The sequence below is a fragment of the Capra hircus genome, chromosome 25 (genome assembly GCF_001704415.2).
Source record: "Capra hircus breed San Clemente chromosome 25, ASM170441v1, whole genome shotgun sequence".
In the NCBI taxonomy this organism is placed as follows: Eukaryota; Metazoa; Chordata; class Mammalia; order Artiodactyla; family Bovidae; genus Capra; species Capra hircus.
This window is the reverse complement of record NC_030832.1, coordinates 33,712,662-33,740,262: the sequence shown is the minus strand read 5'-3', so window position 1 is coordinate 33,740,262 and position 27,601 is coordinate 33,712,662. Positions and strand designations below refer to the sequence as shown.

The window sequence follows — 27,601 nt, the reverse complement described above, 5'->3', positions numbered from 1 at the left end:
CCCTATAACTCTGTGAACTGGCCTCTCTGGTCCCAGCCTCCTCTTGGCTTTTTCACACTCTGGCAATACTGCCATTGGGCACTGACCCCCCACTTCTGTGACCGGCACTGGCTGGCCTCTCCCCTGAATGCCTCTTCTCTAGGCAGGCTCATTGGGTCCAGGGAAGGGCTGCCATGTCTGGCTTGTCCAGCCTGGTGGGATGCTTACCCCCAGGCCTCCCGACATCCTGCACCCACCCACCCCTCTTCCCACTGGCAATGCCACTATCTTTCTCCCCACCTACATCACTGTCTTTGAAGCCAGGACTTCTGACTTACTCCTGAGTTAACTGTGAGTTAGCTGAGAGTTAACTGAGTACAGCACTTGACAGAGGTGCTCAGTATTTGTTTGATGGGTGAATTTATTGAATGAATACAGTCATGACTGACCAGGTAATGGCAGAACTTAAATAAACAGATGGTTTGGGGAAGGGGTGTTAATCTAGGTTATAAGGGTGGCTTGAAGCAGAGGCTTGAGGTGCTGCTGTGAGTCCCTGGATGTGTCTAGCATGGTTGGAGCTGTGCTTTATTTTTATTTATCTATTTTGACTATGCCGTGCAGCTTGCAGAATCTTAGTTCTTTACCAGGGATCAAACCCGTGCCCCCTGCAGTGGAGTGCAGAGTTTTAACCACTGGACCACCAGGGAAGTCCAGGAGCTGTGCTTTATTATTATTGCTTTTTAAATATTTATTTATTTGGCTATGCCCGGTGTTGGCAGCATGTGGGATCTAGTTCCCGGACCAGGGATTAAACCTGGGCCCCTGCATTGGCAGTCCTAACCACTGGACCACCAGGGCAATCCTCAGGAGCTGTACTTTAGAATGAGAAGTCTGACCATGTCATGATCATCAGGAGCTGGTAGCCCAGAAACCAGCAGGGCATCAGGCCTGGGTGCCTGGTGGCGGGGGGGGCGTTCACCGTGCCTGGGCCCTTTGGGCGTCTCCCTCTATACCCTGCACTTCTGAACCATGTGGCTTTTCCCCGGAGGAAGGGCTCTCCTTCACCCCTCGAGAAACAAGAAGTGAACGTTTCTGGCTGCTCTGCTTTCCCAGGAAGTCACATCACAGCCCCAGAGCTGATGACGAAATCCGCCTCCAGAATTAGCAACCACCCGTCTCTCCACTTTAGAAGACCATTTAGCAGATCCACCCCAGCTCGTTGCTACTGCCTGGGTCCGGGGCTGGAAATATCCATCAGGGTTTCCGCCTGCCGGCTGGACAGTCCAGGGCCTCCCGAGAGTACCTGGATCCTGCCTGCTCACGTCCACTGTCCTCTCTTTGGCTCTGACCTGAGTCCAGTGACGCCTGTGCTTCGGTTGTCTGTTAATAGGCACGTTCCTGGAACCTTGAGCTTGACATTGACCCACGTATTCTCTCAGTGGAGATGAGTCAGAAGGATCTCTCCCCAGGCCTGGAGCCACGCAGCTGGGATGGATGGGCCTGTGACGGGACTCCAGATGTTTCGTCCTTATATTTCCTCTGCTTCCCCCAGACGCCCATCCCTGCCTCCTCCCCCCCAAACTGACACATCCACCGCCAGCTTCCTGGTGCCCATCCTCCCAAAGCAGGTCACCCCCCTGTCTTTCTCGCAAGGCCTCAGTGAAGTAGGATCACCAGACTGACCAAGTATATCTGAATATTGATTCCGTTGCTGCTGCTGCTGCTGCTGCTGCTGCTGCTGCTAAGTCACTTCAGTCATGTCCGACTCTGTGCGACCCCAGAGACGGAAGCCCACCAGGCTCCCCCGTCCCTGGGATTCTCCAGGCAAGAACACTGGAGTGGGTTGCCGTTTCCTTCTCCAGTGCATGAAAGTGAAAAGTGAAAGTGAAGTCGCTCAGTCGTGTCTGACTCTTAGCGACCCCATGGACTGCAACCTACCAGGCTCCTCTGTCCATGGGATTTTCCAGCCAAGAGTACTGGAGTGGGGTGCCATTGATTCCATTAGGGTCTATCTATCCTGATGACTATCAAACTGATGTATCTAGTAAGAACTCATTAGTAAAGAATGTGCCTGCCAAGCAGGAGATTAGGGTTTGATCCTTGGGTTGGGAAGATCCCTTGCAGGAGGAAATGGTAACCCACTCCAGTACTCTTGCCTGGGAAATCCCATGGACAGAGGGAGCCTGGTGGGCTGCAGTCCATGGGGTCGAAAAGAGTCAGACATGACTGAGCTACTTAAGGGTGAGTGAGAACCTCTCTCAGATTCCAGGCTTGCACGTCCCGTGGCTCATTTATAGCTCCTTCTGGATATCCAGTGAGCATCCTGTATTTAACATGTCCAAAAAGAAGCACCGATCTTCCCTGCCCCAAACCTGTCCTCCCATGATTCTCTGCATCTTGTTAATGGCAACTTGGGCCCTTTCATTAGTCTGGCAAACAATTATGGTGCCCTCCTTGACTTCTTGGACTTGCCTGGTGGCTCAGCCGATAAAGAATCCGCCTGCAAGGTGGGAGACCTGAGTTCAATCCCTGGGTCGGGAAGATCCCCTGGAGAAGAGCATAACAGTCCATTTCAGTATTCTTGCCTGGGAAATCCCATGGACAGAGGAGCCTGGTGGGCTACAGTCCATGGGGTCACAAAGAGTTGGACACGATTGAGCGACTAACACTTTCACTTTCCTTGACTCCTTCCTTCCTCACACCCCACGTCCAAACATCAGCGCATCCTGTCTGCTTTCAAAACGTATCCAAATCCCACCACATCTCAGCTCCTCTACTGTCTTCAGCCGGCTCTGAGCTCCCATCATCTCCGACGTGAACTAACGCAGCAGCAGCTTGATCATTGTCCCTGCTTCCAGGCTGGTCCCTGAAGCCTCTTCTTAGCACAGCAGCCAGAGGGATCCTCTAAAGAAGTGAGTCAGATCATGTCACCCTTTTGCTCAAAACTTCCCAGTGGTTCCTGTCTTGCCCAAAACAAAGGCTGGTCCTTAACAATAGCCCCTAGCGATTTGGCCCTTCCCACCTCTGACCTCTCAGCGCCAGCTACACTTGACCTCTTGTAGTTCATTCGCTCAGTCATGTCTGACTCTTTGTGACCCCATGGGCTGCAGCACGCCAGACTTCCCTGTCCTATGCTTGACCTCTAGCTATTTCTTACACCTGCCAGGTGGGCTATGCCTGGAACTGTTCCCTGAGGTGTCTGCCGGGCTTGCTTCCTCATCATTTTCAAGTGCGTGCCTGTGTCGACTTCTCAGACAGCCTCCCCTGATGACCTTGTGTAAGGTTCTTTCTAACACCAGCCTGGAATGCCCCAGCCCTATTGTTAGCCTTATCTTGCTTCTGTAGATCACCGTCTCATGTACTGTGTATTTTATTTATTTACTTCCTCTCTCCCACTGTTACATAAGAGTCACAGCATCAGAGACATCATTTCTTTTGTTCACAACTGTATCCCTAGTTCAGTTTAGTTCAGTTGCTTAGTCGTGTCCAACTCTTTGCTACCCCATGGACTGCAGCATGCCAGGCTTCCCTGTTCATCACTATCTCCCGGAGCTTGCTCAAACTCGTGTCCGTCAAGTCAGTGTTGCCATTCAACCATCTCATCCTCTGTCCCCCGCTTCCCCTCCTGCCTTCAATCTTTCCCAGCATCAGGGTCTTTTCCAATAAGTCAGTTCTTCAAGTCAGATGGCCAACGTATTGGAACTTCAGCATCAGTCCTTCCAATGAATATTCAAGACTGATTCCTTTTAGGATTGACTGGTTGGATCTCCTTGCAGTCCAAGGGACTCTCAAGAGTCTTCTCCAACACCACAGTTCAAAAGTATCAATTCTTTGGTGCTCAGCTTTCTTTATGGTCCAACTCTCACATCCATACATGGCTACTAGAAAAACCATAGCTTTGACTAGACGGACTTTTGTTGGCAAAGTAATATCTATGCTTTTTAAGATGCCATCTAGGTTGGTCATAGCTTCTCCTCCAAGGAGCAAGCATCTTTTCGTTTCATGGCTGCAGTCACCATCCCTAGAGTATCGCCCAACACACGAGAGGCTTCAAGGAATATGTGTTGAATGATTGAGTATGAAAAGAATTCAGGGACTTCTCTGGCAGCCCAGTGATTAAGAATTTACCTTGCAATGCAGGGGGAGCAGGTTTGATCCCTGATCACTCAGACCCCACACGCCTCAGGGCAGCTAAGCCCACACGCTGCAGCCACTGGGTCTGCACACTCCAGGGCCCGGTGCCACAACTACGGAGTCTGTGCACCGCAGTGAGGATCCGGAGTGCCCAAACTAAGACCCGACGAAATAAACAGATAAATACTCCTGTTTAAAAAAAGAAAGTTCAGAGCAGTTTTTCCCTGAGTTTAGGGAAGATGAGAAGAGATTCCAGGGGCCCTTTAAGAATCAGTGAACCATAATCAGATAAAACAGTAGGTGACGGAGAGCAGGGCTGGGTATCTTTTGGAAGAAGATAGGTGACCATCTCTATTGGGCCAGTTCTATAGTTAGCCAGACTACATGGCAGGAGAACTCTTTTTCTGAGGTTTATGTAACAGGGGTTTTGTATAAATCACACTTCTGTAAAAGGAATCCTATTTTAAATGTACTAGCGGAGAGATTTCTATTTAAAGGCATCTGATGTCAAATTCTTCTGTAAAACGAATAATCTCCTAATTTGTCCTTAGCATCAATTCACGTTTTCTGGGAAAAAAAGATTATATTTACTTTATGTCAAGGTATGCGTGTCTGAGCTGAGGGAATCTCTTCTTTTTCCATTTTCCACTGTCTATATTATTTCCTTTTCCTTTGCTCTCATTCTTCCTCCTCTTTGTTCCTGATTTTCCCTTGGCTGAGTTTTTTCTTCTCCCTTAGGCTCTGACATAAAATGTTCTTCTGTAACTTAGAGTATGATGAATGGTGGCCCCTTCTCATACTGGAAGAATCGTGGGTGGAGCAAAGGAATCTCTTAAGTGCATACTGGGATCCAGGGGTTGGCTGCTGGGTGATACTCAGGTACAGCCAGGTTGGAGAGCCTCTGACCAAAAAAAAACATCATGTGCTATTTGTCCTTCTCACATGCATGCTTACTCTCTGTAGAACGAGGCTGCGGGGAACTTCCCTGGTGGTCCAGTGGCTAAAACTCCCCACATTCCCAATTCAAGGGGCCTTGGTTCAATCCTTGGTCAAGGAACTAGATCCCTGATCAGTTCTGAAGTTCCCACGTGCTGTAACTAAGACCCGGTGGACCTCCCTGATGGCTCAGCAGGTAAAGAATCTGCCTACAGTGCAAGAGACACAGGAGACACAGGTTCAGTCCCTGGGTTGGGAAGATCCCCTGGAGGAGGAGATGGCAACCCACTCCAGTGTTCTTGCCCGAAAAAATCCCATGGACAGAGGAGCCTGGCAGGGTATAGTCCAAAGGATTAGAAAGAATTGGACATGACTGAGTACGTAAGAATGCAGCCCAGTAATTTTTTTTTTTAAAGAGAGAATGAGGCTGGACAGGCATCCCCTTTGGGGCTTTGCAGAAGGTCCCTCCTATGAATTTGGCCGTAGATTGTGAGCAGGGGCTGGCTGATTTGTCTGGGGACTGCGGTTCAGGGCTCAGGAATGTCCCTTCTTGGTCCCCTCTCAGTACGTCATCCACCTGTCACTATCTCAGATGAGAGCAAGCTCCCAGGGCCTCTGCCCGATGGAGTGTAGTCCAGGTGCTCTCAACAGTATCTGTCCACAGGGACCCTGGATGCCACAGGCCCAACACTCAAGTCTATTTCCCCTCAACCTGGAGCGAGTTCCTCTCGAGAAAGAGTGAAAGTGAAGTGAAAGTGATCGTCACTCAGTCGTGTCTGACTCTTTGCGACCCCATGGACTGTAGCCCGCTAGGCTCCTCTGTGCATGGGAGTCTCCAGGCAAGAATACTGGAGTGGGTTGCCGTAGTACAACTGTGTGTTAGGGAGGTTTGGTGGGAGGTGTGCCCACAACTGAGACCAGGACCTGTTTCCATGACAAGAGTACTGGTTGATGTGTTTAGAGGCTGACTGACGTCGAAGAAGGTCTTCTTCAGGTAGCCTGTCTAGGTTTTCTGAAAGACTTCCTCCTTTTTTGTTTTCATGGGACCGAAAGATCGTAACAGATGTGCTGCGGTCAGGGCAGGAGTTTAGTAAACAAGCTGGCTCTGGCTAAGAATTCAGTTGTAACCATCAAGGTTGTACAGTGTCGAGCCTGTGTCTGGCTGGTGTGGCTGGGTCTCTCTGAGCCCACTTGTTTATTTATAAAGTGTGCCCAGGGTCCAATCTACCTTGCAATGCAGGGGATGAGGGTTTGATCCCTGTTTGGGGAACTAAGATCCCATATGCCCTGGAGCAACTAAGCCTACGGGCCACAACTAGAGATCCCACGCTATGCAACCAAGACCCAGAGTGCCTCCACCAAGAACAGATACAGCCAAATAAATAAATACTTATTTATCTTAAATAAGCATTTATTTATCTTAAAATAAATAAATAAATAAAGTGTGCCCAGCTTCCTTGCCAGGGTTTCTCAGCATCATGCAAATGAATGCTCTCTACAGACTGAAGGGCTAGACGATAAAGGAGCAATGCCGTTGCCGTGATGATCCAGGCACACCTGGTCCACACATTTGAATGAGCTGAACAGGTGAATTGGGAAGATTTAACGTGACTGGATTCACTGCCGGAGTCAAGTACCATATTTTTGTGCCGCCACCCCCTTGTGTAAAATAGGTCTCTATTTATAAGTTCTTTGGGAAAATTGGGTCACAGTCATGTGGAGACCACCATCTGAAGTGAGAAATAAAGCTGAAGGAGGAGGTGTGAGGGGGAGTCGCTGCAGCCTCATCAGAGTTTTGATTTCATGAGATCAGTGACCCCATGATTTCTCAGCTGGGAGGACTCATTTGTGTCTGGGGTAGAGAGTAGAGGCAGAAGGCTTCAGAGTAATATGGAGGTGAGTGTGCTTTGAAAGTTGCTCTGTCGTGTCCGACTCTTTGTGACCCCATGGACTATACAGTCCATGAAATTCTCCGGGCCTGAATACTGGAGTGGGTAGCTGTTCCCTTCTCTGGGGGATTTTGCTGTAGAAATAGAGCAAAAAAGCAGAGGTTTGGGGGATAGGGGAAGTGGCAGGCTCTGGCACTAGCAGGGTGTCCCGAGTGCCTCCTGACTCATTCGTTAGACACAGAGACACTCCTAGTGGTGTCTGGGAGAGGCTCGGAGCCATCCACATGCCCCTCACCCCCCACACCCCCCGATGCCCCACCCCTGTGTCTTGGGAAAGTCAGAGCAAAGTCACTTCTGTGCTGCTGAAAGAGAAAAGGCGAAATGAACCTCCAGGTTGGAAATCTGGGTGGAGGAGAGTGCTGGAGGGCATGGTGAGGGGAGGAGAGGAAGTTGAGCAATGTGGGTGGTTTGGGGAAAGGCACAGCTCAGGGTTTCCACTCTTGCAGACCAGCTGTCCCTCTGGAAGCCAAGGCCATTGCGAAAGGCTGCTTGAGCCCAGCTCGGCCCCTCCTGAATGACGAGGATGCGTTGGACGGGCAGGCCCAAGGCATCACTTTCTAGGCAGAGTCTTGGCCCCAAGAGGGACTCGCATGAGTCCTCAGCTCAACCCCTGTGAATGTGGCGGCGAGGCAGTTGGGGTCACTTGGAAAGCAGAACGAGGCTTCCTCTGTGACCAGAGAACAGAACCGGGGTGAGGGCAGGGTGTGCCTTTCCGAAGCCACAGCGCCTGCAGGTGGGGGAGAGGGACGATGAGCCAGCGTCGCATTTTTCCCTGAGACGCGGTGTCTCAGGATCTAACCCTCATGCCCTCCATCCCAGGACCTTCTGAAGGCCCTTGTGGGTACCCCGTGGTTGTCATAGATGCCCTCCCCTGGGAGGGGAGGCAGCTGGTGTGGAGTGGCTCAGCCCCACAGGAGACACTGGGCTGCTCTCATTGATGGGGGACAGGAGCTTGCATTTGGCTGGGGGACAAAGCGTGGGGAGGATGCTGATCTTTGCCTGAGAATGTGCAGAATGGCCTGGTTGAAGGGGACTCTTCCATAGTCCTGATAAATGAGGGTGGGAAGGCAGAGCTTGTTGGCTCCCTCCCCCCATCAGGAGGATGCATTGGGGTCCCCCTTTCTGTAATCAGTCACTCCAGTGCTGGATGCTCTGATTCAGAGCCTGTCGGAAATTTCTGGGGATCTTTAGGGGTACAGAGCTGGGGGGGGCGTCTTTCCCATCATGTTAGCCCCTATTCTTTCTCATCCTTGTCTACAAGATGTTATGCGAGACTGTGTTAAGATCCTCGAGGATGGAAAGTCAGATGCACACCCCATCTGCTTAGTTTTCCTGAGATGCTGGCCTAACGTCTTAAAGGGGAAGAAAGGTCAGTCTCACAGGACTTGCTTCCCAGAATGTAAGTGGGCTCTGGGTGGTGGGTGCTGCCTCTTCTTTGAGGAATCTCTTGTGAATCATGTGTGGAATTTTGCCTTCTTCTCTTCCGGTCAGTCACCTTTATCCTCACCCATGTCTGGTCTTTGGGCACCAGTCCATTTCCCCAAGGTCTCACCACGATGCCCAGAGTATTTGTGTATCACCTTTGTGTTGTTGTTGAGTCTCTCAGACGTGTCAGACTCTTTTGCGACCCCATAAACTGTAGCCCATCAGGCTCCTCCGTCCATGGGATTCTCCAGGCAAGAATACTGGGGTGGGTTGCCATTTCCTTCTCCAGGGGATCTTCCCAACCCTTGCTGTCTTAATGCCTTGTGTGTTGGTCGGAAGCTTGAGCTCACTCAGCACCGGGGAGACTCCTGACTCGCCTTGGGTTTGCTCTCTCGACACACTCTTGACTGTTTTAGTTCAAAGATCATTCTGGACAGAAAAGACAGAGGCAAAAAATAGGCGTTTGTCATTGATACGGCATCATTGCTGAAAGCAGCACGCCCATTCCCTGCTTGTTCTTTTGACTTTTCATATGATAAGGTAGAGAGAGCCCTTTTGGGGTCTCCAAACGTTTTCTGGAATTCCCATCTCATTTTGGCTTTCGCTTTCTGGTCTTGCTTACACACACAGGCATAGGTAACCCGTGCACCCACGCTGCTTTCTTTCCTCATGTGAAATTGCAGAGTCAGGACAAGGAAGGAAAGAATAGGAAGAGGAACAGGAAGAGGATGGTCTTTATCTCCCTATAAACAGTTAACTCTTTGGTGACAAGATCCACTTTCACTCGCATCTCCAGTGACACCAGTATGGTATCCTGTACACAGGCAGCGCTGGTCCAGGTGCATGGATCATCCCCATCGCCTGCGAAAGACCCACCTGGCTTTGTATAGCACAGTCCTACAGCCTAGATGGCAGCCCTGCCCTGCATATAGTAGATATTTGGTCAAAATCACAGTTCTTCTGTATTTTCTTCCTTAAAAAAAATTTTTTTTTGTTTTACACATACCATAAAATTCTCCGTCTCAGCCAATGTAAAGTGTATCAGTTCTGTAGCATTTCATACATTCATGATGTTGTATGACCATCACAGCTCTCTAATTCAGCCCATGTGTTTCATCACTCCAAAAGGAAATAGTGGACCTGTTCAGTCGCTCCCCTGTTCCCCCTCCTACCTGAATCTGGCAGTTAGCAATCTGCTTTCTGTCTCTGTGGACTGGCCTATTCCGGAGCTTTCATATAAGTGGAATCATACAACACGTGGCATTTTGTGTCTGGCGTCTTAGCGTCATGGACCTGAGGTTCATCCCTGTTGTAGCATACGTCAGTTCCTCTTTTTGTGAGTTTTTATCATGGTAAAAATGTGTATACCGGGACTTCCCTGGTGGTCCAGTGGCTAAGACTCTGAGCTCGCAATGCAGGGGCCCCAGGTTCGATCCCTGGTCAGGGAGCTAGATCCCATGCGCCAAAACTAAAGATGCCACACACCACAACAAAGATCGAAGATTTTGAAATGTCCATGTCATAAATTTTACCATTTTAACCTTTTTTAAGTGTACAGTGTGTACTTTCATATTTTTGCATGACCATCACCACCAGCCATCTCCAGAACTTCTTCGTCTTCCGGAACTGGAGCTCTGTCCCCATTCAACCTTAACTGTCCACGCCCCGCTCCTCGCCGCCCCTGGCAAACCCTGTTCTATTTCTCTCTGAACATGACTCCGCTAGATTTCTCATGCAAGTGGAATCCAACAATGTCAGTCCTTTTGTGACTGGCTCATCTTACTCAGCCTAATGTCCTCGAGGCTCATCCATGTTGGAGCAGGTGTCAGGATTTCCTTCCTTTCAGAGCTGCATAATTGTCCATTATGTGGAGGCACCTCGTTCTGTATTCCTCTGTGGAGGGACACTCGTGTGGCTTCCCCAGTGTTTTCCACCTTGAACGCTTGTTTCTTCCGCTATTCTGGGTGTTTCACAGCCCTGGCCACCCTGCTCCCAACACTGGTTTGTATGACTCACAAGTTACAGAGCTGAGGGACATTTTGAATCCTTTCTGCCCTGCATCTCGGGATCAGGCACTTGGAAAGAAGATTCTGGAAACTTTTGCAGGATTGCAGACTCGGGTACGGGAGGTAGATAAGAGAGCAAACCAAGTCACAGACGCTAACAGGACCACCTGCCTCATCTGTTTACCCCAAGCTTCCAAAGCTGATGCAGTAAGGGTTGCCCCCACCCCCGCCACCCCGTGCTGGGCATCCCTGAGGCCCTTGGTGGTGGCCACCTGTGGCTTTGCGGAGCAAATGCTTCCCACCCACTGCGTGCCCTTGTCATTCCTTCTGTCTCCTTTCTGTCCCACTTCCTGCTTTTTCCATCTGCCCTGCCTGGTCTCCGGTTTTCCTATACTTGCCCCAGGCGGTGAGCCCTCTGGTCCCTGGCTTTGGGGACCTGCCACCACCCCCTGCCAACCGCCCCCCACGCCCCCACCAGGCACATCCTCGGTGCCTGCCCCTGCCATGGAACCTTTGCGAGCCAGCCCGGCCTTGGCAGACCGAGCGCTGGGCCCTGCCAGCAGCTGTGTGCGTGACCCGACCGTGGCCAGCTGCCCCCGCAGCCCTGGCCTGGGCCTGGCTCCCCACAGAAGCGCGGCCTGAAGAGTTCCCGTTGGCAGCCACTGTCCTGAGGGCGCAGAGGACAGTGGTGGGGGGCTGGGGAGGGGGTAGGCTGGGGGAAAGCGGCCCTTCCTGCCGTGCCTGCTGATAATCGGCTCTCCGGAACCAGCCTGGGACACAGGGGCCAGCTGGGTCAGGAAGTGGCGTACAATGCCGCTCTTTCAGGGGAGATGCTGCGCGGTCTTAGGGCCTGTGTGACTCCGGAGGAATCTGGGGAACAGCCTGTTCTTGGAGGATGTTCTCTAACCTGGGCCGGAGGTGAGCAATGGAGCCCCAGACTTCCCACCCTTTGCCTGGGGTTCGGCCCCCCAGACATCACCCAGCTCCAAACCCGATTATTTCCTTCAGAGGAAAGAGAGGAAAGAAAGCAGATTTCCTTAGGAGACCATGAATCACATTCCTGGTGCTTTTTAGAGGCAGGCTCACCGGGAAAGCAGTCATTAAGTCCTTAATGATTTGATGGTTTATTAAGACTCTGTCCTGCCTTAGCAGCTGCGGGCCCACGAGGGCAGAAGCCAGGGTCCTCACCCTTGGGATTTTAATCTCGGTGCGGGAGGTAAGACGATATGCTTGTTGTCAAATGCATAAAGAGAAACAGGACTTCAAAAAGAAAAAAGAATGAGTTACAAAGGATTGGCCGTCGATGCCTTGTGGTGATCTAAATGGGAAGGAAATCTAAGAAAGAGTGGAGTGTATGTGTACGGGTAGCTGATTCACTGTGCTGTACAAGAAACTAACACAATATTGTGAAGCAAGTATACTGCAATAAAAATTAATTTAAAAAATTATTGGCCAAAGTGGCCTGGCAAATCTAAAGGAGAGATTCAAATTGCCAACATTCATTGGATCATAGAGAAAGCAAGGGAATTCCAGAAAAACAGCTACTTCTGCTTCATTGACCATTCTAAAGCCTTTGACTGTGTGGATCATAACAAACTGTGAAAAATTCTTAAAGAGATGGGAATATCAGACCACCTTACCTGCCTCCCGAGAAATCTGTATGCAGGTCAAGAAGCAACAGAACCTTGCATGGAACAACTGACTGGTTCACAATTGGGAAAGGAGTATGACAAGGCTGTATATTGTCACCCTGTTGATTTAACTTACATGCAGTAGGTTCACACACACGCTAAGTCACTTCAGTCGTGTTCAACTCTTTGTGATGCTGTGGACCGTAGCCCACCAGGCTCTTCTGTCTATGGGATTCTCCAGGCAAGGATAATACTGGAGTGGGTTGCCATGCCTTCTTCCAGGGGATCTTCCTGACCCAGGGATCCAATCTGTGCCTCCTACTGCTGGTGGATTGCAGGTGGATTCTTTACTGCTGAGCCTCCAGGGAAGCCCATATGCAGAATCCATGTGTGAAGTGCTGGGCTGGATGAGTCACAAGTTGGAATCAAGATTGCTGGGAGATATGCAGATGATAGCACTCTAATAGCAGAAAGTGAGGAGGAACTAAAGAGCTTCTTGATGAGGGTGAAAGAGGAGAATGAAAAAGCTGGCTTAAAACTCAACATTCAAAAAACTAAGATCATGGCATATGGTCCCATCACTTCATGGCAAATAGAAGGGGGAAAATGGAATCAATGACAGATTTTCTTTTCTTGGGCCCCAAAATCACTGTGGACAATGACTGCAGCCATGAAAATAAAAGACGCTTGCTTCCTGGAAGGAAAGCTATGACAAACCTAGACAGGATACTAAAAAGCAGAGTCATCACTTTGCCGACAAAGATCCGTATGGTTAAAGCTGTGGTTTTTCCAGTAGTCATGTATGGATGTGAGAGTTGGACCCTAAAGAAGTGCCAAAGAATCGATGCTTTTGAATTGTGGTGTGGAGAAGACTCTTCAGAGTCCCTTGGACTGCAAGGAGATCAAAACCGAAGCTGAAGTTCCAATAAAGAGCCACCTGACGTGAAGAGCTGACTCACTGGAAAAAGACCCTGATGCTGGGAAAGATTGAAGGCAGGAGGAGAAGGGGATGACAGAGGATGAGATGGTTGGATGGCATCACCAACTCAATGGACTTGAATTTGAGCGAACTCCAGGAACCAACTCCATTGAAGGACTGAAGAACAGGGAATCCTGGTGTGCCGCAGTGCGTCGGGTCTCGAAGAGTTGGACACGACTTAGTGCCTGGACAACAACAAAGAGGTTTCCATGCCTCTGCCTGTATACTTCTCTTTTTTTAACTTGTTTTTCACTGCGCTGGATCTTCACTGCTGCGTGCAAGCTTTCTCTAGTTGCAGCGAGTGGGGCTTCTCTTGTTTCAGAGCACAGGCTCTAGGCACGTGGGCTCAGTAATTGTGGCTCATGGGCTTAGTTGCTCTGCCACGTGTGGCATCTCCCCAGACCAGGGATCAAACCCCTGTCTTCCACACTGGCAGGCAGATTCTTAACTGCTGGGCCACCAGCGAAGTTCTACTTGTATACTTCTAATACTAGGAAATTCTCTTTTATGAGACAGCTTTAAACTTACCCAGAAACCGCCTCACAGTACTTCTACCCATTGGTCTAGTTTTGATCCCTGGAGTTATTCCTCCTCCCACATAATCCACCTTTCAGAATATTGATATTCCTCTAAAATTTTTTCAGGCCCCATGTGCATCTCACTCTCTTCTAGAAGTAGTCTAGTTTGTCAGTTTCCTTGATAATGTACAAAGTCTAACAGTGAATAGATAGTGGTTTACATGTGAATTTATCTTCATAGAGAGTTAGAACCATCCCCTCCTTCATTTTGAACCCTGTGCTTCTTTTAATACATCCAGAGCTCAGACTTGCAGTTGGATCAGCCACACCACAATGTTGCTTTTATTAAGTTAGCAGCCAAATAAAACACCAAATCATTTTCACAAGTGCTGCTCTGAGTCATATCTTCCCTGTGCCTTCTTTAGACCTAAATATAGGGAACTTCCTTTATACCTGCTGGATTGAATCTTGTGAAGTTTCACCCATTTCTCCAGTCTGTGGACCTTGTCTGTGGTGTGGAGGGGGTGGCTGGTATGGGGTTTGTTATCCAGAGCCTGAGCTGTGGAGCCCCACTTCCAAGTCTGAGTTCTAGCTCTCCACTAGCTGGTGGAGGGGTCTTGGCGATTTACTTGGCCTTCCCCCACCCTGCCCCAAATATTTATTTTCCTGCGTCTTAATTGCAAATCTAGGTCCCTGAAAGTGAAAGTGAAAGTCGCTCAGTCATGTCTGACTCTTTGGGACCCCATGGACTATACAGTCCATGGAATTCTCTAGGCCGGAATACTGGGGTGGGTAGCCTTTCCCTTCTTCAAGGGATCTTCCCTACCCAGGGATTGAACCCAGGTCTCCCACCTTGCAGGTGGATTCTCTACCAGCTGAGCCACCAGGGAAGCCCGTCACCAGGGATCAAACCCAGTTCGATCAGTTTGATCAGGGGTCAAACCCAGGCCCCCTGCATTGGGAGTGTGGAATCTCAGCTGAGCTGTCTGAGCTCCCAGGGAAGACCTGCTGGCTCAGACAATAAAGAATCCGCCTGCAATGCAAGAGACCTGGGTTCAATCCCTGGGTTGGGAAGATCCCCTGGAGAAGGGAATGGCTACCCACTGCAGTATTCCTGCCTGGAGAATTCCATGGATGGAGGAATGGGGTTGAAAAGAATCAGACAAGACTAAGTGACGAACACTTTCACTACCGGGAAGTCCTTATTTGGCCTTTCTAAGCCTTGGTTTCCTCATCTGTAAAATGAAGATGATTAATACTAATGCCTATGCACAGGATGTAGAGTATAATACATTAATGAGGGCTTCCCTGGGGGCTCAGAGGTTAAAGCGTCTGCCTCCAATGCTGGAGACCCGGGTTCAATCCCTGGGTCGGGAAGATCCCCTGGAGAAGGAAATGGTAACCCACTCCAATATTCTTGCCTGGGGAATCCCATGGACAGAGGAGCCTGGCAGGCTACAGTCCAAGGGGTTGCAGAGTCGGATATGACGGAGCGACTTCACTTCACTTATTAACACAGGGCCTGGTAGTAATCACTCATTAGTAGCCATTACCTGGATGATTATAACCATTGCCACTGCTGGTTCACGTCCTTGTTCTTTTAAAAATGGCTGTTTCTCACCACCCCCTCCCGAAGCCTCTCGGTCCTTGCTTAGTGACCCCTCAGTCTGAGACGCCTGTCTTTGTTCTGCCACCGGTCCTCTGAAGCATCTTCAAGTCTTCCCTCTCCTGCAACTGGGAGCTCCTCCCGGCCAGTCCTATTGTAACCGTTTCATAGCCCACCTTACGTCCCGTTCTTACGTCCACCCTTTAGATTGAGAGCTTCATTTCTTCACTTCCCCTGCTATTCATAGCTGCTTCCAGGACTTCCCCGGTGGTCCAGTGGTTAACACTCTGAGCTGTCAATGCAGTGGGCGTGGGTTCGATCCCTGGTCAGGGAACTAAGATCCCACATGGCCAAATATATATATATATATAGCTGCTTCCTTCAACTCTTCCTCCAGCTGCTTCTGTCCTTTCCTGCCCGCACGAAGCCCGTTGCCCACCCCCACCCCCACTGAGTGCCACCTCCCCTTCTGCTTTTATCCCCACTTCTGCTCTTGCACATGTGTGGTCCTGTGGCCCAACTGGTCCTCGTGTTCCCAGCTTTTCCGGAGCTGGGCTCCAGGATCTGGCCACTTGAATAGTATGACCTTGGGCAAGTGGGTGTCTTAGCCTTTCTGGGCAACAATCATAGATGCCCCTCGAGTTCGTAGGCGGCGTCAGTGAGAGGAGTCAGTGAGTGGCAGGGGAACACCTGGGAGACAGACAGGTAGCCTCCTTCTTCCTTTGTTAGTTTCCCTGAGCAGCATCACGGTTTCACAGGACAGAACATTTTCATTTTTCTCACACACACAGTCTAAAGTTACAGACTCGTGAGATATTCTTTTATGTGGCTTAAGGGAATTTAAAGGTTGTTTTTGTTCTCTTTGTTTTGTAAGCGAGGCTCATACTGACCACAAATTTGGGCAACTGGTCTTTGATCCGTCAGTATAAACAGATATTTGTGGACTAAATCTAAACCCCCCCCATCACAGCCCTCTCTCGAGACCGTGACTCGGTTTCTAGCATTTCCGGCCAACAAGGATTTCTCTTTTTCCATCACAGCCCTTGCAGCTGGCTGTCTCTCCCGACCTCCTAGGACCTGACCACGTCCAGTTCACACCATCCTGGATTTGAGTCTCTTGACTGTCATCTTACATTTATTAGGTCCCTTATAATTCCTGATGAATGCAGGCAACCTTTAACGGCTCAGCAAATGTGGTCACTTTGCCCAGAGGTCTGTCTGCAGCCAGGATCCCATCATTGTGTCAGGGCCAGGAGAGAAACATAGCTGAAAGCGTGTGACTCGCCTGAGGAAGTCTGAAGAAAAGGGAATGGCCTGGGACAGGCCTGGAAGCAGAAGCCGAGAAACAGGTTCAAGGAAGCGGACACGAGTGCTGCCTCAGGGGGAAATGTGGGGCAATAAACCTTTCAAGCCCTCATGTTGCCAAAGATGCTGATAAACACCTGAGATTTACTTATTTTCTCAATACTTTATTTATTTATTTGGCTGTGAAGTGAACTGAAATTCACTCAGTCATGTCCGACTCTTTGCAACCCCATGGACTATACAGTCCATGGAGTTCTCCAGGCCAGAATACTGGAGTGGGTAGCCTTTCTCTTTTCCAGGGGATCTTCCCAACCCAGGGATAGAACCCAGGTCTCCCGCACTGCAGGCGGATTCTTTACCAGCAGACCCACAAGGGAAGCCCTTATATGGGTCTTAATTGCAGCATGCAGGATCTTTTTTTTTTTTTTTTTTTAAGAGTCAAAGAGAGGAGGCTTGTTTTATATTTTATTTATTTATTTATTTATTTATAGCTGTGCTGGGTCGCCACCGCTGCACAGGCTTTTCTCTAGTTGTGGCAAGCCGGGGCTACTTTCTAGTTGCCATGCACAGGCTTCTCGAATCACGTGGGATCTTTAGTTTCAGAATGCAAACTCCTTAGTTGCTGCATGTGGAATCTAGTTCCCTGACCAGGGATCGAACCCAGGCCCCATGCATTGGGAGCTTGGAGTCTTAGCCACTGGGCCACTAAGGACGCCCTGGGAGTAAACGTCTTACTCCTTTCTTGCAGCATGTCTTAACGTGAGATTCCATCTGAACTGGTCTAGCCGTTGCACTGAGATCCAACAACTGTGCTCAATGGCGCCCCCTGCCTGTGCTGTAGAGAAGAGGGAAGGAAGTGTCCGCCCTCTCCTTGTCTTCAGGGAGGACTAAGCCTGATGGGGAAAGGATCCTGTGTAAGTCTCTTGGGGCTGCCACAACCAGTTACCACGTATCGGGTGTCTTAAAACAATAGACATGTGTTGTCGCAGTCCTGGAGGCAAGCAGGTCAAAATCTAGGTGCCAGTGCGGCCATATTCCCTTTGGACATTCCATCCTGGCCTCTTCCTAGCTTCTGTTGGTTGCCGGCCGTCCTTCGCATTCCTCGGCTTGTAGGCACATCCGTCTGGTGTCTGCCTTCATCTTCACATGGCTCTCTTCTCCCTGAGTGTCTGTGTCCCTGGGTTTTCACGTGGCTTTTTTTATAAGCACACGAGTCATACTGGACTTGGGACCCACCCTAATTCAGTAAGACCTCATCTTAACTATCTCTGCAAAGACCCTATTTCAAATGACATCATGTTCACGGGTGCTGGGGGATTTGAACTCCAACGTATCTTTTCTGTGGAGACACAATTCCACCCGTAACAGAGCTTATGCTGTTAAAGAATTTGAGTCTGGCTTACAGACCTACGTTTGTGAAACAAACTTATGGTTACCAAAAGGGTTACGGGGGTGGTGGTGGGGGAGGTAAATTAGGAGTTTGGAATTAACATGTACACACTACTATATATAAAAATAGCTAAACAAGGATTTCCCTGGCGGTTCAGTGGTTAAGACTTGGCACTTCCAATGCGGTGGGTGCCAGTTCAATCCCTGGTCAGGGAACTAAGATCCCATGTGCCACGGGGCAACTAAGCCCATGCCGCAGTGAAGACCCAGTGCAGCCAAAAGTAAAAATAAAAATAAATTATCCTTAAAATTTTAGGTGTGATCATATTAATAATATAATGGTTAATATTCAGAGTCTTTTTTTTTCCTTTTTCCCTTAGAGATTTTTACTGAAATATTTGCTGGTAAAATAGCATAACACCTGGGATTTACTGCAGATAATCCAGGGAGCAGGGGAATCAGTAACCAATGGTAAAAAGCCAAGGTCAGCACACCAGGCATGTGCTCAGTTGCTTGGTGGTGCCCAACTCTGCGACCCCATGGACTGTAGCCCAGCAGGCTCCTCTGTCCATCGGACTTTTCCAGACAGGAACACTAGAGTGGGTTGCCATTTCCTTCTCCAGGGGATCTTCCCGACCCGATCAAACCCGCCTCTCCTGCATGGGCAGGTGGATTCTTAACCGCTGAGCCACCAGAGAGGCCGCAGGACACGAGGCGCAGGCCAAATCCAGACCACCTCCTGATTTTGTAAATAAAGTTCTTTTGGAATGCAGCCACAGTCATTCATTTCTGTATCTCTGAGGCTGCTTTTTCACTCCAGTGGCAGAGTTAACAGTTGTGATGGAGACCATGTGACCTGCAGAGGCTAAAATATTTACTAACTGCCTCTTCACAGAAAATGTTTGTGACCCCTCATCCCTAAGAAAGCGTGTTTGGCTACAAGTTCATAATCGCTGGTGCTGGGGACCGATTATATGAGGGCTTATTAGACAGACCATTACATTTGTGTGTGCTTGGACTTTTCCATATTGAAAAGTTAAAAAAAAAAAAAAAAAGACGTGGAGCCAGTAATCTCACTCCTTATACTCTATTCCTTGGGAATGAAAGCATCAATTAATAAGGATATATGTATAAGAATGTTTACTAAAAGAGTTTAGTGGAAATAGATTGCCTCCCAGTATCGGTTGCTATAAATCACATCCACCCACACTATGGAATATTATGTTATCTTTTTAAAGAATGAGCCAGAGTTTTACCAGTTCACTTGGAAAACATTTCATGGGATATTTTCAAGCAAGATGTAAAAAAGTCTGTGCATGACAGTCCCAGTTTTATGGGACAGTGACAAAGTTAACCCTTCAGAATGTCAGAGTGTGTGTGTGTTTGTGTGTGCGTGCGGGGGTACGTGTAGGGTACATAACAGGTTGTTAACATGAGTTGGAATAGAATGACATTTGTGGAAGGGAGCAAAACAGAAAAAGGCTGTTACTTCAAAAACCAGGCTACCTGATACCATCCTGTGTGTGTATGTAGAAATTACATTCATATGTGTAACGTGCTTTGTTATCTTCAAGAGAGAATTATGATTCTGAAAACAACCAGAAGGAGTGACTATTTGTCATGCCTTATAAATAAAAGGGAGTTTGGTTGGAAGTTGGAAAGTGCCCGAGAGCAGGGAGACGAGAGAGGAGAGTGGCCAGCCAGGGGAGGCTCCATGGAAGGTTCTAGCTGGGCAGGGGGCGCGTCCGGATGGTCTTTGAGCCACAGCCCCTCCCTGATCTCAGCGCCTCTTCCTCCTGCTCCCGGAGAAATAATGTTTCCCCGGGGGATGAAAGAGATCCCTTTGTGCAGGCTTTAATTGCCATGTTGTTGTGCCAAGTGAATGAGTGGCAGGCGGGTGCAGCAGCTGGGCACAGCCAATGCCAGGCAGCAAAGCCCGCTGCCTTAGGACAGCCCGGGCCAGCTGGCCTGGGAGCGCTGCCCGCCTCTGCCCCCCACGGTGGGGGGTGGGGGCCAAGCCTGCATGGGGACAGGGGGACAAGGGGGTCTGTGGGGAGAGAGGAGTCATTGGAGGGAGGGGAAGGGGTGGGGCGTCTGGGAGGGTCTCAGCCACTGTCAGAAGCTTATTCATCTCATCCTTCTTTCCCCTTCCCCACCCCCACCTCTTGTTTTTCAGACTGTCAGCATCAACAAGGCCATTAATACACAGGTAGTGGCCGTCAAGGAAAAACACGCCAGAAATATCCTTTTGGAGGTTGCTCTGAAGACCGACCCTGAGGAGCATCAACTTGTGGGGACGGAGGTCAGGGCGAGGCATCCTTGCTCAGCTGCAGGAACGGGCATACCCCCGCTGGCCAGGCCCCTGCAGGGTCTGAACAGTGTGGGTTGGCAGCAGCTGGCTTCAGAGCCCACAGTCCGTCAGGGTGGAAGGGACCGCAGCAGCCATCCAGCCCAGTCCGGCTCCTCTCCTGTGACTTAGCTTTGCAGAACTGCCAAGACCTTTGAAGTTACTCTCCTTTGAGATGTTTCCTCGGGGCACCGGAGGTCTTTTCCCTTGTATCATCAAAGGACTCTGGCCCTGCACTTTGCCACCCTGACCACCCCCTTGGGGACCTGATCAAATGCGTTTCTCTGAGCATGAAAGCGAAACAGCGATCTGGGCAGCAGCGGTTGGCCTTAAGCCGACACAACAGCTCTACCATGGTAATATGAGCCTCTTGAGTGAGCTGGTTCAGCCCAAACCAGAGGGAAGAAGATGGGAAGGTCAGGGAGAACTTGGGCAGTGGTCCCCAAGCTTTTTGGCACAGGGACTGGTTTCATGGAAGACAGTTTTTCCACAGAGGGGGCAGGGGGTGGTTTCAGGATGATTCAAGCACATTACATTTACTATGCCCTTTATTTCTGTTATTACATCAGCTCCACCTCTGATCATCAGGCAGTAGGTCCCTGAGGTTGGGGACCCCAGGGTTAGGAAGCTGATGATTTGAGGGTTTTCACCAAGTGCCCCCGCCACCAACGCAGAGTTGGCAGAAACCTCAGCTTCCCCAGTGGCTCAGTGGGTAAAGAATCTGCGTGAAATGCAGGAGCCGCGGGTTCAATCCTTGGGTCTGGAAGATCCCTTGGAGGAGGAAATGGCAACCCACTCTAGTATTCTTGCTTGAAAAATCCCATGGACAAAGATGCCTGGCGGGTTACAGTCCAAAAGGTCACAAAGAGCTGGACACGACAGAGCATGCACGATAGGCCGACTGGGCAGCCACTGTCCCAGGTCTGTGGCTTTGCAGAGAAGTGCAGGCAGCGTGCTGGCCAGCGGATCCCTCAGGAGCTGCTCTTGAAGTCAAGTCCAGGTGCTGGAGGGCTATTCCCCAAAGGCCGGAGGAGCGGCTGCCAGTGGGGAAGCCTTCGTGTTTGCTGGGACGGAGCACAGGGCAGGGAGGCTGGGAAGCTGCTTCTTGCCAGGGTTCAGCAAGGTGGCTGCCCCACAGCTAGTCGGGTTGGCCTAGCCTGTCTTGAAGCCATCCCACCCCAGCCCCTCTGTGCAGGAGACCCGCCAGTTTAGAAGGCCAAGGAAGCCCAGTACTGTCAGGGCGATGCCCAGGAAAGGTCAGGCCCTCAGGAAATGTCGCTGACAGCATGTACAGCTCCTCAGTGGTGGGAAAGCAACTGTCTTTAGCGGAAGAAGCTTTGGTTGGAATTAGGGCTTTGCTGCGAGATGGGGCTGTTGAACCCCTACCAGGTACCCCAGAAACCTGGCCCAGCGGTGAGCCTCACCAGACCTTGCCCTTTTACTCCCTTGTCACTTTACTGAGTCAAGAAAACCAAACCAAGAAAAGCCTTCATTGTTAGTGTCTTCCCAGATAGCTCAGCGGGTAAAGAATCTGCCTGCAATGCAGAAGGCACAGTAGACGAGGGTTGGATCCCTGGGTTGGGAAGATCCCCTGGAGAAGGAAATAGCAACCCACTCCACTATTCTTGCCTGAGACATCCCATGGATAGAGGAGCCTGGTGGGCTACAGTCCATGGGTTTGCAAAGAGTTGGACACAACTGAGTGACTAATGCGTGAATCAGATTAGTGTCCCAGTTGGTTGTCTCAGAGAGTTATCCAGTCCTGACCCTTCCCTATGAAGAATACCAATCGGTCAGTCTGGTGTGAGATACGAAGTAAGAGAGAGACAGCTGTCCCGGGCCAGTGTGCCCTTCTGAATGGGGTGTGAGCACAGAGGGCCAGGGCACGCCTTGCCAGGGAGGCACCCTGGGGCGATGGAAGGGACCTGGAGGCATCTCCCGGAATCCCATCACTGGAGCTCTCTGACTTGCTCTGGGACGTTGAATGGGCCCAGTGAGGCCTCTGCAACCCTTAACTCCCTTGTCTGTCAAATGAGAGTGTTGGCCAAAGAAGCTTCCAGAAGCTAACATTTCAGCTCTTTTGGGGAGTCTCTCTGCCTCCCAGTTGCTAAGGGGTGAATAAATGTTGAAAAGATTCCCTCCACACAGAGTTTTAAAGCCTAAAGATCTCACAGAACATTTATTCTTTATAGGTACTTTTTTTTTTAATTGGAGTATAGCTGCTTTATATAGTTATGTTTGTTTCTGCTGTACAGCAAAGTGAATCAGCTGTTCAGTTCAGCTGCTCAGTCCTGTCTGACTCTGTGACCCCATGGACGGCAGCACGCTAGGCTTCACTGTCCATCACCTTCTGCCAGAGCTTACTCAAACTCGTGTCCGTCGAGTCGATGATGCCATCTGATCATCTCATCCTCTGTCATCCCCTTCTCCACCCGCCTTCAATCTTTCCCAGCATCAAGATCTTTTCCAGTGAGTCAGTTTTTTGAATCAGGTAGCCAAAGTGTTTGCATCAGGTGGCCAAAGAATCAACTGTATGTATACGTACAGCTTTAGCTTTTTTGCGTTTCCTGCCCACTTAGGTCACCACAGAACTTTGAGTGGAGTTACCCGTGCTGTGCAGTGGGCTCTCATTAGTCATCTGACGCATAGTTGTGTGTATACGTCAGCCCCCATCTCCCGATTCATTCCACTCCCTCATGCCCCCTGTCCTGTGTTCACACGTCTGTTCTCTAGGTTTGTGTCTTATTTCCACTTGGCAAATAAGCACCTCTGTATCACTTTTCTAGATTCCACATACAAGCGGTTTTATACAGTATTTGGTTTTTTGTGTGACTTATTTCACTCTGTATGCCAGTCTCTCAGTCCACCCAAACATATGGAAGCTAAATGAATTGGCCTGCCATCCTCGTGCGGGGTCCATGCTAGTCTTCTCTGTATCGTTGCAATTTTCCTATGAGTGCTGCCACAGTGCGCACTCTATCAGTACATCTGTAGAGCATCATCTCCGCGCATTACCAGCTAAATAAGCGTTGGGAAGCCTGGCTTCATTTAGAAGCCGTTTATCCCGGGTGCCTGACAGGTGAACAGCTTGGCATCCCCGACTGTGGTGTCCACTCCTGGAGAGCTGGGGAGTGGGTCTTATTTTTCTTTGTATTGCTGAGTGCCTGACATGAACTGGATGCATTAAGATGCTTTTAAAATTAAAGACAGGGGTCTGCTTGCCCCTTTCCACGCCGGCGTGTGCTGCCAGCTCCATGCCTGCCCTGGCTCCTGTTTAGACAGATTGCTCTTGGGTAAAGGGCTTCCCTGGTGGCTCAGATGGTAAAGAATCCGCCTTCAATGCAGGAGACCTGGGTTCGATCCATGGGTTGGGAAGATCACCTGGAGGAGGGAATGGCTACCCACTCCAGTATTCTTACCTGGAGAATCCCACGGACAGAACCTGATGAGCTACAGTCCATGGGGTCGCAGAGTCAGACATGACTGAGTGACTAAGCACAGCAAAGGGGCCACAGTCTGCCTTGAGAAGTCATCTCAAGAGAGGGTAGGGGACTGTCTGTCTCTCCTCTTGGCTTCCTTCTAGTCCACAGGGGCTGTGCTTGAGGTGAAACTGTAAGTTATTTCAGAAATCAGTCTATAAGAATGAAGGCTGGGGACTTCCCTGGTGATCTAGTGGCTAACGCTCCATGCTCTCAATGCAGGAGGCCCAGGTTCAAGCCCTGGTCAGGGAACTAGATCGCACAAGCCGCAACTGAGACCCAACACAACCAAATAAGCAAATTAAAAAAGAATTTTTTAATATCATTTATGTGTTTATTTTTGGCTGTGCTGGGTCTTTGCAGCTGCTTGGGCTTTTCTCCGATCATGGCAGGCGGGGGCCGCTCTTCATTGAAGTGCACGTGCTTCTCATTGCAGTGGCTGCTTCTTGGGGAGCACGGGCTCTAGGCATGTGGGCTCAGTAGGTGGAGCTCCCTGGCTCTAAGGCTCAGGCTCAATAGTTGTGGCGGACGGGCTTAGCTGCTTTGAGGCATGTGGGATCTTCCTGGATCAGGGATCGAACCCGCGTCTCATGCATTGACAGGCGGGTTCTTTACCACTGAGCTGCTGCTGCCGCTGCTAAGTCGCTTCAGTCGTGTCTGACTCTGTGTGACCCCACAGACGGCAGCCCACCAGGCTCCCCCGTCCCTGGGATTCTCCAGGCAAGAACACTGGAGTGGGTTGCCATTTTCCTTCTCCAATGCATGAAAGTGAAAAGTGAAAGTGAAGTTGCTCAGTCATGTCTGACTCTTTGCGACCCTATGGACTGCAGCCTATTAGGCTCTTCTGTCCATGGGATTTTCCAGGGAAGAGGACTGGAGTAGGGTGCCATTGCCTTCTCAGTGCCAACTGAGCCACTAGGGAAGCCAAAAAAAACTTTTTTAAAGGGTGATTTCAGCTTCCAGACCCAGAATTGTGTGTTCAAGGTGACCCTTCTCAAAATACAAATGTCAGTCCCAGGAGGGAATTTTACCACACCTTCCAGCTCAGAAGCAAAGTAGCATGTGTTTTGGGTAAGTCCCATAGTTTCTAACCTGAGGCAAGTCTTTCCTAAATGGTGCCTCTTACTAGAGCCTGAATGTGCTGTGCTGTGCTAAGTCGCCTCAGTCGTGTCTGAGTCTGTGCGATCCCATGGACTCTAGCCCACCAGGCTCCTCTGTCCGCGGAATGCTTCAGGCAAGAATACTGGAGTGGGTTGCCATGCCCTGCTCCAGGGGATCTTCCTGCATCTCTTACGTCTCTTGCATTGACAGTGGGTTTTTTATCACTAGCTTCCACCTGGGAAGCTCAAGACAGGATTTGTACTTGGGGTTGATGATGCCCAGATACTGGGTGTGTGAGGCCTGTACAAGCTTCCATCACAAAAGAAACATGGAAATCCTCTACTTTCCTCCAAAAGGGTTCCCTAATTACAGAGGCCTGGAGGTCTGTTAAAATCACTCAAGGCCAGAAGGACATTTATTAAACTCAAACCGTGGCAGGTGGTCCATGGATGGCAGGTAGGTTTGAAATTGGATCTGGGGGCAGAATTCCACACACAGGGAATTTAAGGTGTTAGAAGATGACGGCACCCCTGAACGAGGCCAGGAAGATTTTTAGAAGATGCGGAGTGAAAGAGTCGTTTTTGGTTTTTTTTTGCTGTGCCACAAGGCATATAGTATCTTAGTTCCTTGACCAGGGATCAAACCAGTGCCCCCTACAGTGATGCACATAGTCTTAACCCCTGGAGTGCCAAGGAAGTCCCAAGGGTCATTTTAAATTTAGAGAAAATATTAATACATTTTAAATAAAGACTGGCGCTTTCAGGGTAAGAGCAGAGTGGCTCTTAGGAGAGGAATCAGGTGCTACTTGGAAGAGGAACCAAGGTGTCAGCAGAGGGCCCTTGAAGAACTGAAGCACGCCCTTGCTTTTGAGTAGTGGATACGAGGGAATTTTGAGAAGCCATATTGTGTTGGTAAGATATTAATTGCAGTTATGTCCCCCTCACAGGCCCCATCACGAACTCAGCAAATCTAAAGGGCAGAGTCTCCCTTCCCACAGCAAAGCCCTAATTCCAATCAAAGCACCTTCCCACGAAAGGTCAGCCAGGACCACTGCTGGCCCAGAACTTACTTTGCAAATTAGAAAAAGTCACTCCTCCCAAGAGACTGCCATCTCTGGGGAAATCATCTAATAAAATGAATTTTATTAGAATAAGGTGCCTTTTTGCCATCCGTCAAAAAATTGCCAAGATACCTACCCAGATCCGTAGTGCCTTTGTTACAAGCGGCGCCCCCTGCTGGATAGTGCACCATGAATAAGGCACCACCCCCGTGGCTGCCTGCTGCCGGCCCCATCCAGGGTTGGTGCCCAGGCAGGCCCCATCCGTGCCTTTGTTTTCCATGACCCTCCCTCACCGTGCATACTGGGCACCCACCACGAGAAGGGAGCGCAGACCTTTTGGTCTGTTGTCAACCGGCTGCCGCTGTCCAGCAACGCAGTGCTCTGCTGGAAGTTCTGCCACGTGTTCCACAAACTCCTCCGGGATGGACACCCAAACGTGAGTGCCTGGGGCTGCGGAGGACGGGCGGGGAGCCTGGGACCCACGTGGGGAAAGTGCAGGTGCCTGAGTCACAGGGGCCAGTGTCCACTCCGGCACGGGATGGCAGCTGCCCCCATCTCCTGGCCTTCTGGGTACCAGTTTCATGGATGGGTGCATCTCTCGCATCCCCTTCTCTGCCCCACCCCAGACCCTCCTTTCACCAGCCTCTTTCTCCTCTCCTCGTCTTGCCTCTCCAGGTTCTCAAGGACTCTCTGAGATACAAAAGCGAACTGAGCGACATGAGCCGGATGTGGGTGAGTCTGAACCCGCTCCTCGGGGCTGCCTGCACTGCCTCGTCCTTCCCCAGAGGCCACAGATCAAGGAGTGTGGGATGGAACAAAGTCGTCTCTTTCACCTTGTTTCAGACTTCCCTCACAAGCCTCAGGGAGGGGTTCGGGGATGCCCCCACATGGAACCAGGATATTCATAGTCTTACCTGGAGTCCCTGGAAACTGTTGGGAGGTTCCAGGGCCAGGGAGTTTCTCCTGCCAGTGGAAGCTCGTGTCCCAGTGGTCTCCGGGCACTGGGATCCCTTGGCAGTAACAGTCATAGTTCCTATTTCTTTCCTTCCCCTGGTCCCATGGGGGTCATAGCACCTTGAGAACTGGCATTCCCAATCTAAATGCCAGTGGTTTTCCTTTCCTGGTTAGGGATTCTCGGTGCCTTAGGAAGAGGGAGGAGGTAGGTGGCAAGGTCTGAATGCGTTGAAAAGAGTGTTTTGGTATACATACCAGAATCCCTCTAGATTCAAGGAGTGTGTGTAACAACGGGAGGTGACCTGCTCTCTGTAGAATCTCCCCAGTGGACGCTGATGTGTCTTTTTGTCCCACTGGATAAGAACTGCTATGTTAGCCCTTTCCTTAAAATTCTTACCTGTATCTGTCTGCACTCACAAAATGTTAGCAATTATGTAGTCCAATCTACCCATTATAGATGAGAAATACAGACGCAGAGAGAGGAAGCAGCTTTTCCTAAGTCATTAAGACTAGTGAACCTGAACAGAGCAGAGGTTTATCCCCAAATCTCCCAACTGTATGCTAGAGAGTTTTGTTACATTGCTGTAACATGAAAAGCTAAGGGCTTTTTCCTTTTTGCAGAATTTATCTGGTATATCTTTTTTCATCCTTTTACTTATAACTTTTTATATTTTAAATATTTTTTACATGTATGTGTATTGCATTGTGGCTAGAGAATCAATATCTTATTGATGTTTCAAAGTGTTTTGAGCCTTGCTGTATGAGCTAGTTTATGGTCAGTTTTTCTTTAATTGAAAAATTGG

At 49.9% G+C, this 27,601-nt stretch overlaps 1 protein-coding gene and 1 non-coding gene across 5 annotated transcripts in view; both read left to right on the top strand.

Annotated features, from left to right (window-relative positions):
- HIP1 (huntingtin interacting protein 1) overlaps positions 1-27,601 on the top strand; it is a 133,538-nt gene that overhangs the window by 64,502 nt on the left and 41,435 nt on the right. For 3 of the 4 annotated variants that reach the window (XM_018040547.1, XM_018040546.1, XM_018040548.1), the window contains exons 2-4: positions 20,034-20,097; positions 26,138-26,280; positions 26,520-26,576. In XM_018040547.1, coding sequence (XP_017896036.1) covers positions 20,034-20,097; positions 26,138-26,280; positions 26,520-26,576 — 264 coding nt within the window. Of the gene's footprint in view, positions 1-17,182; positions 17,383-20,033; positions 20,098-26,137; positions 26,281-26,519; positions 26,577-27,601 lie in introns of those variants that run through there. The other variant, XM_018040549.1, reaches the window with a different exon arrangement.
- TRNAA-CGC lies at positions 9,799-9,871 on the top strand. Its single transcript has one exon. It is a non-coding gene; the product is annotated as a tRNA-Ala (tRNA).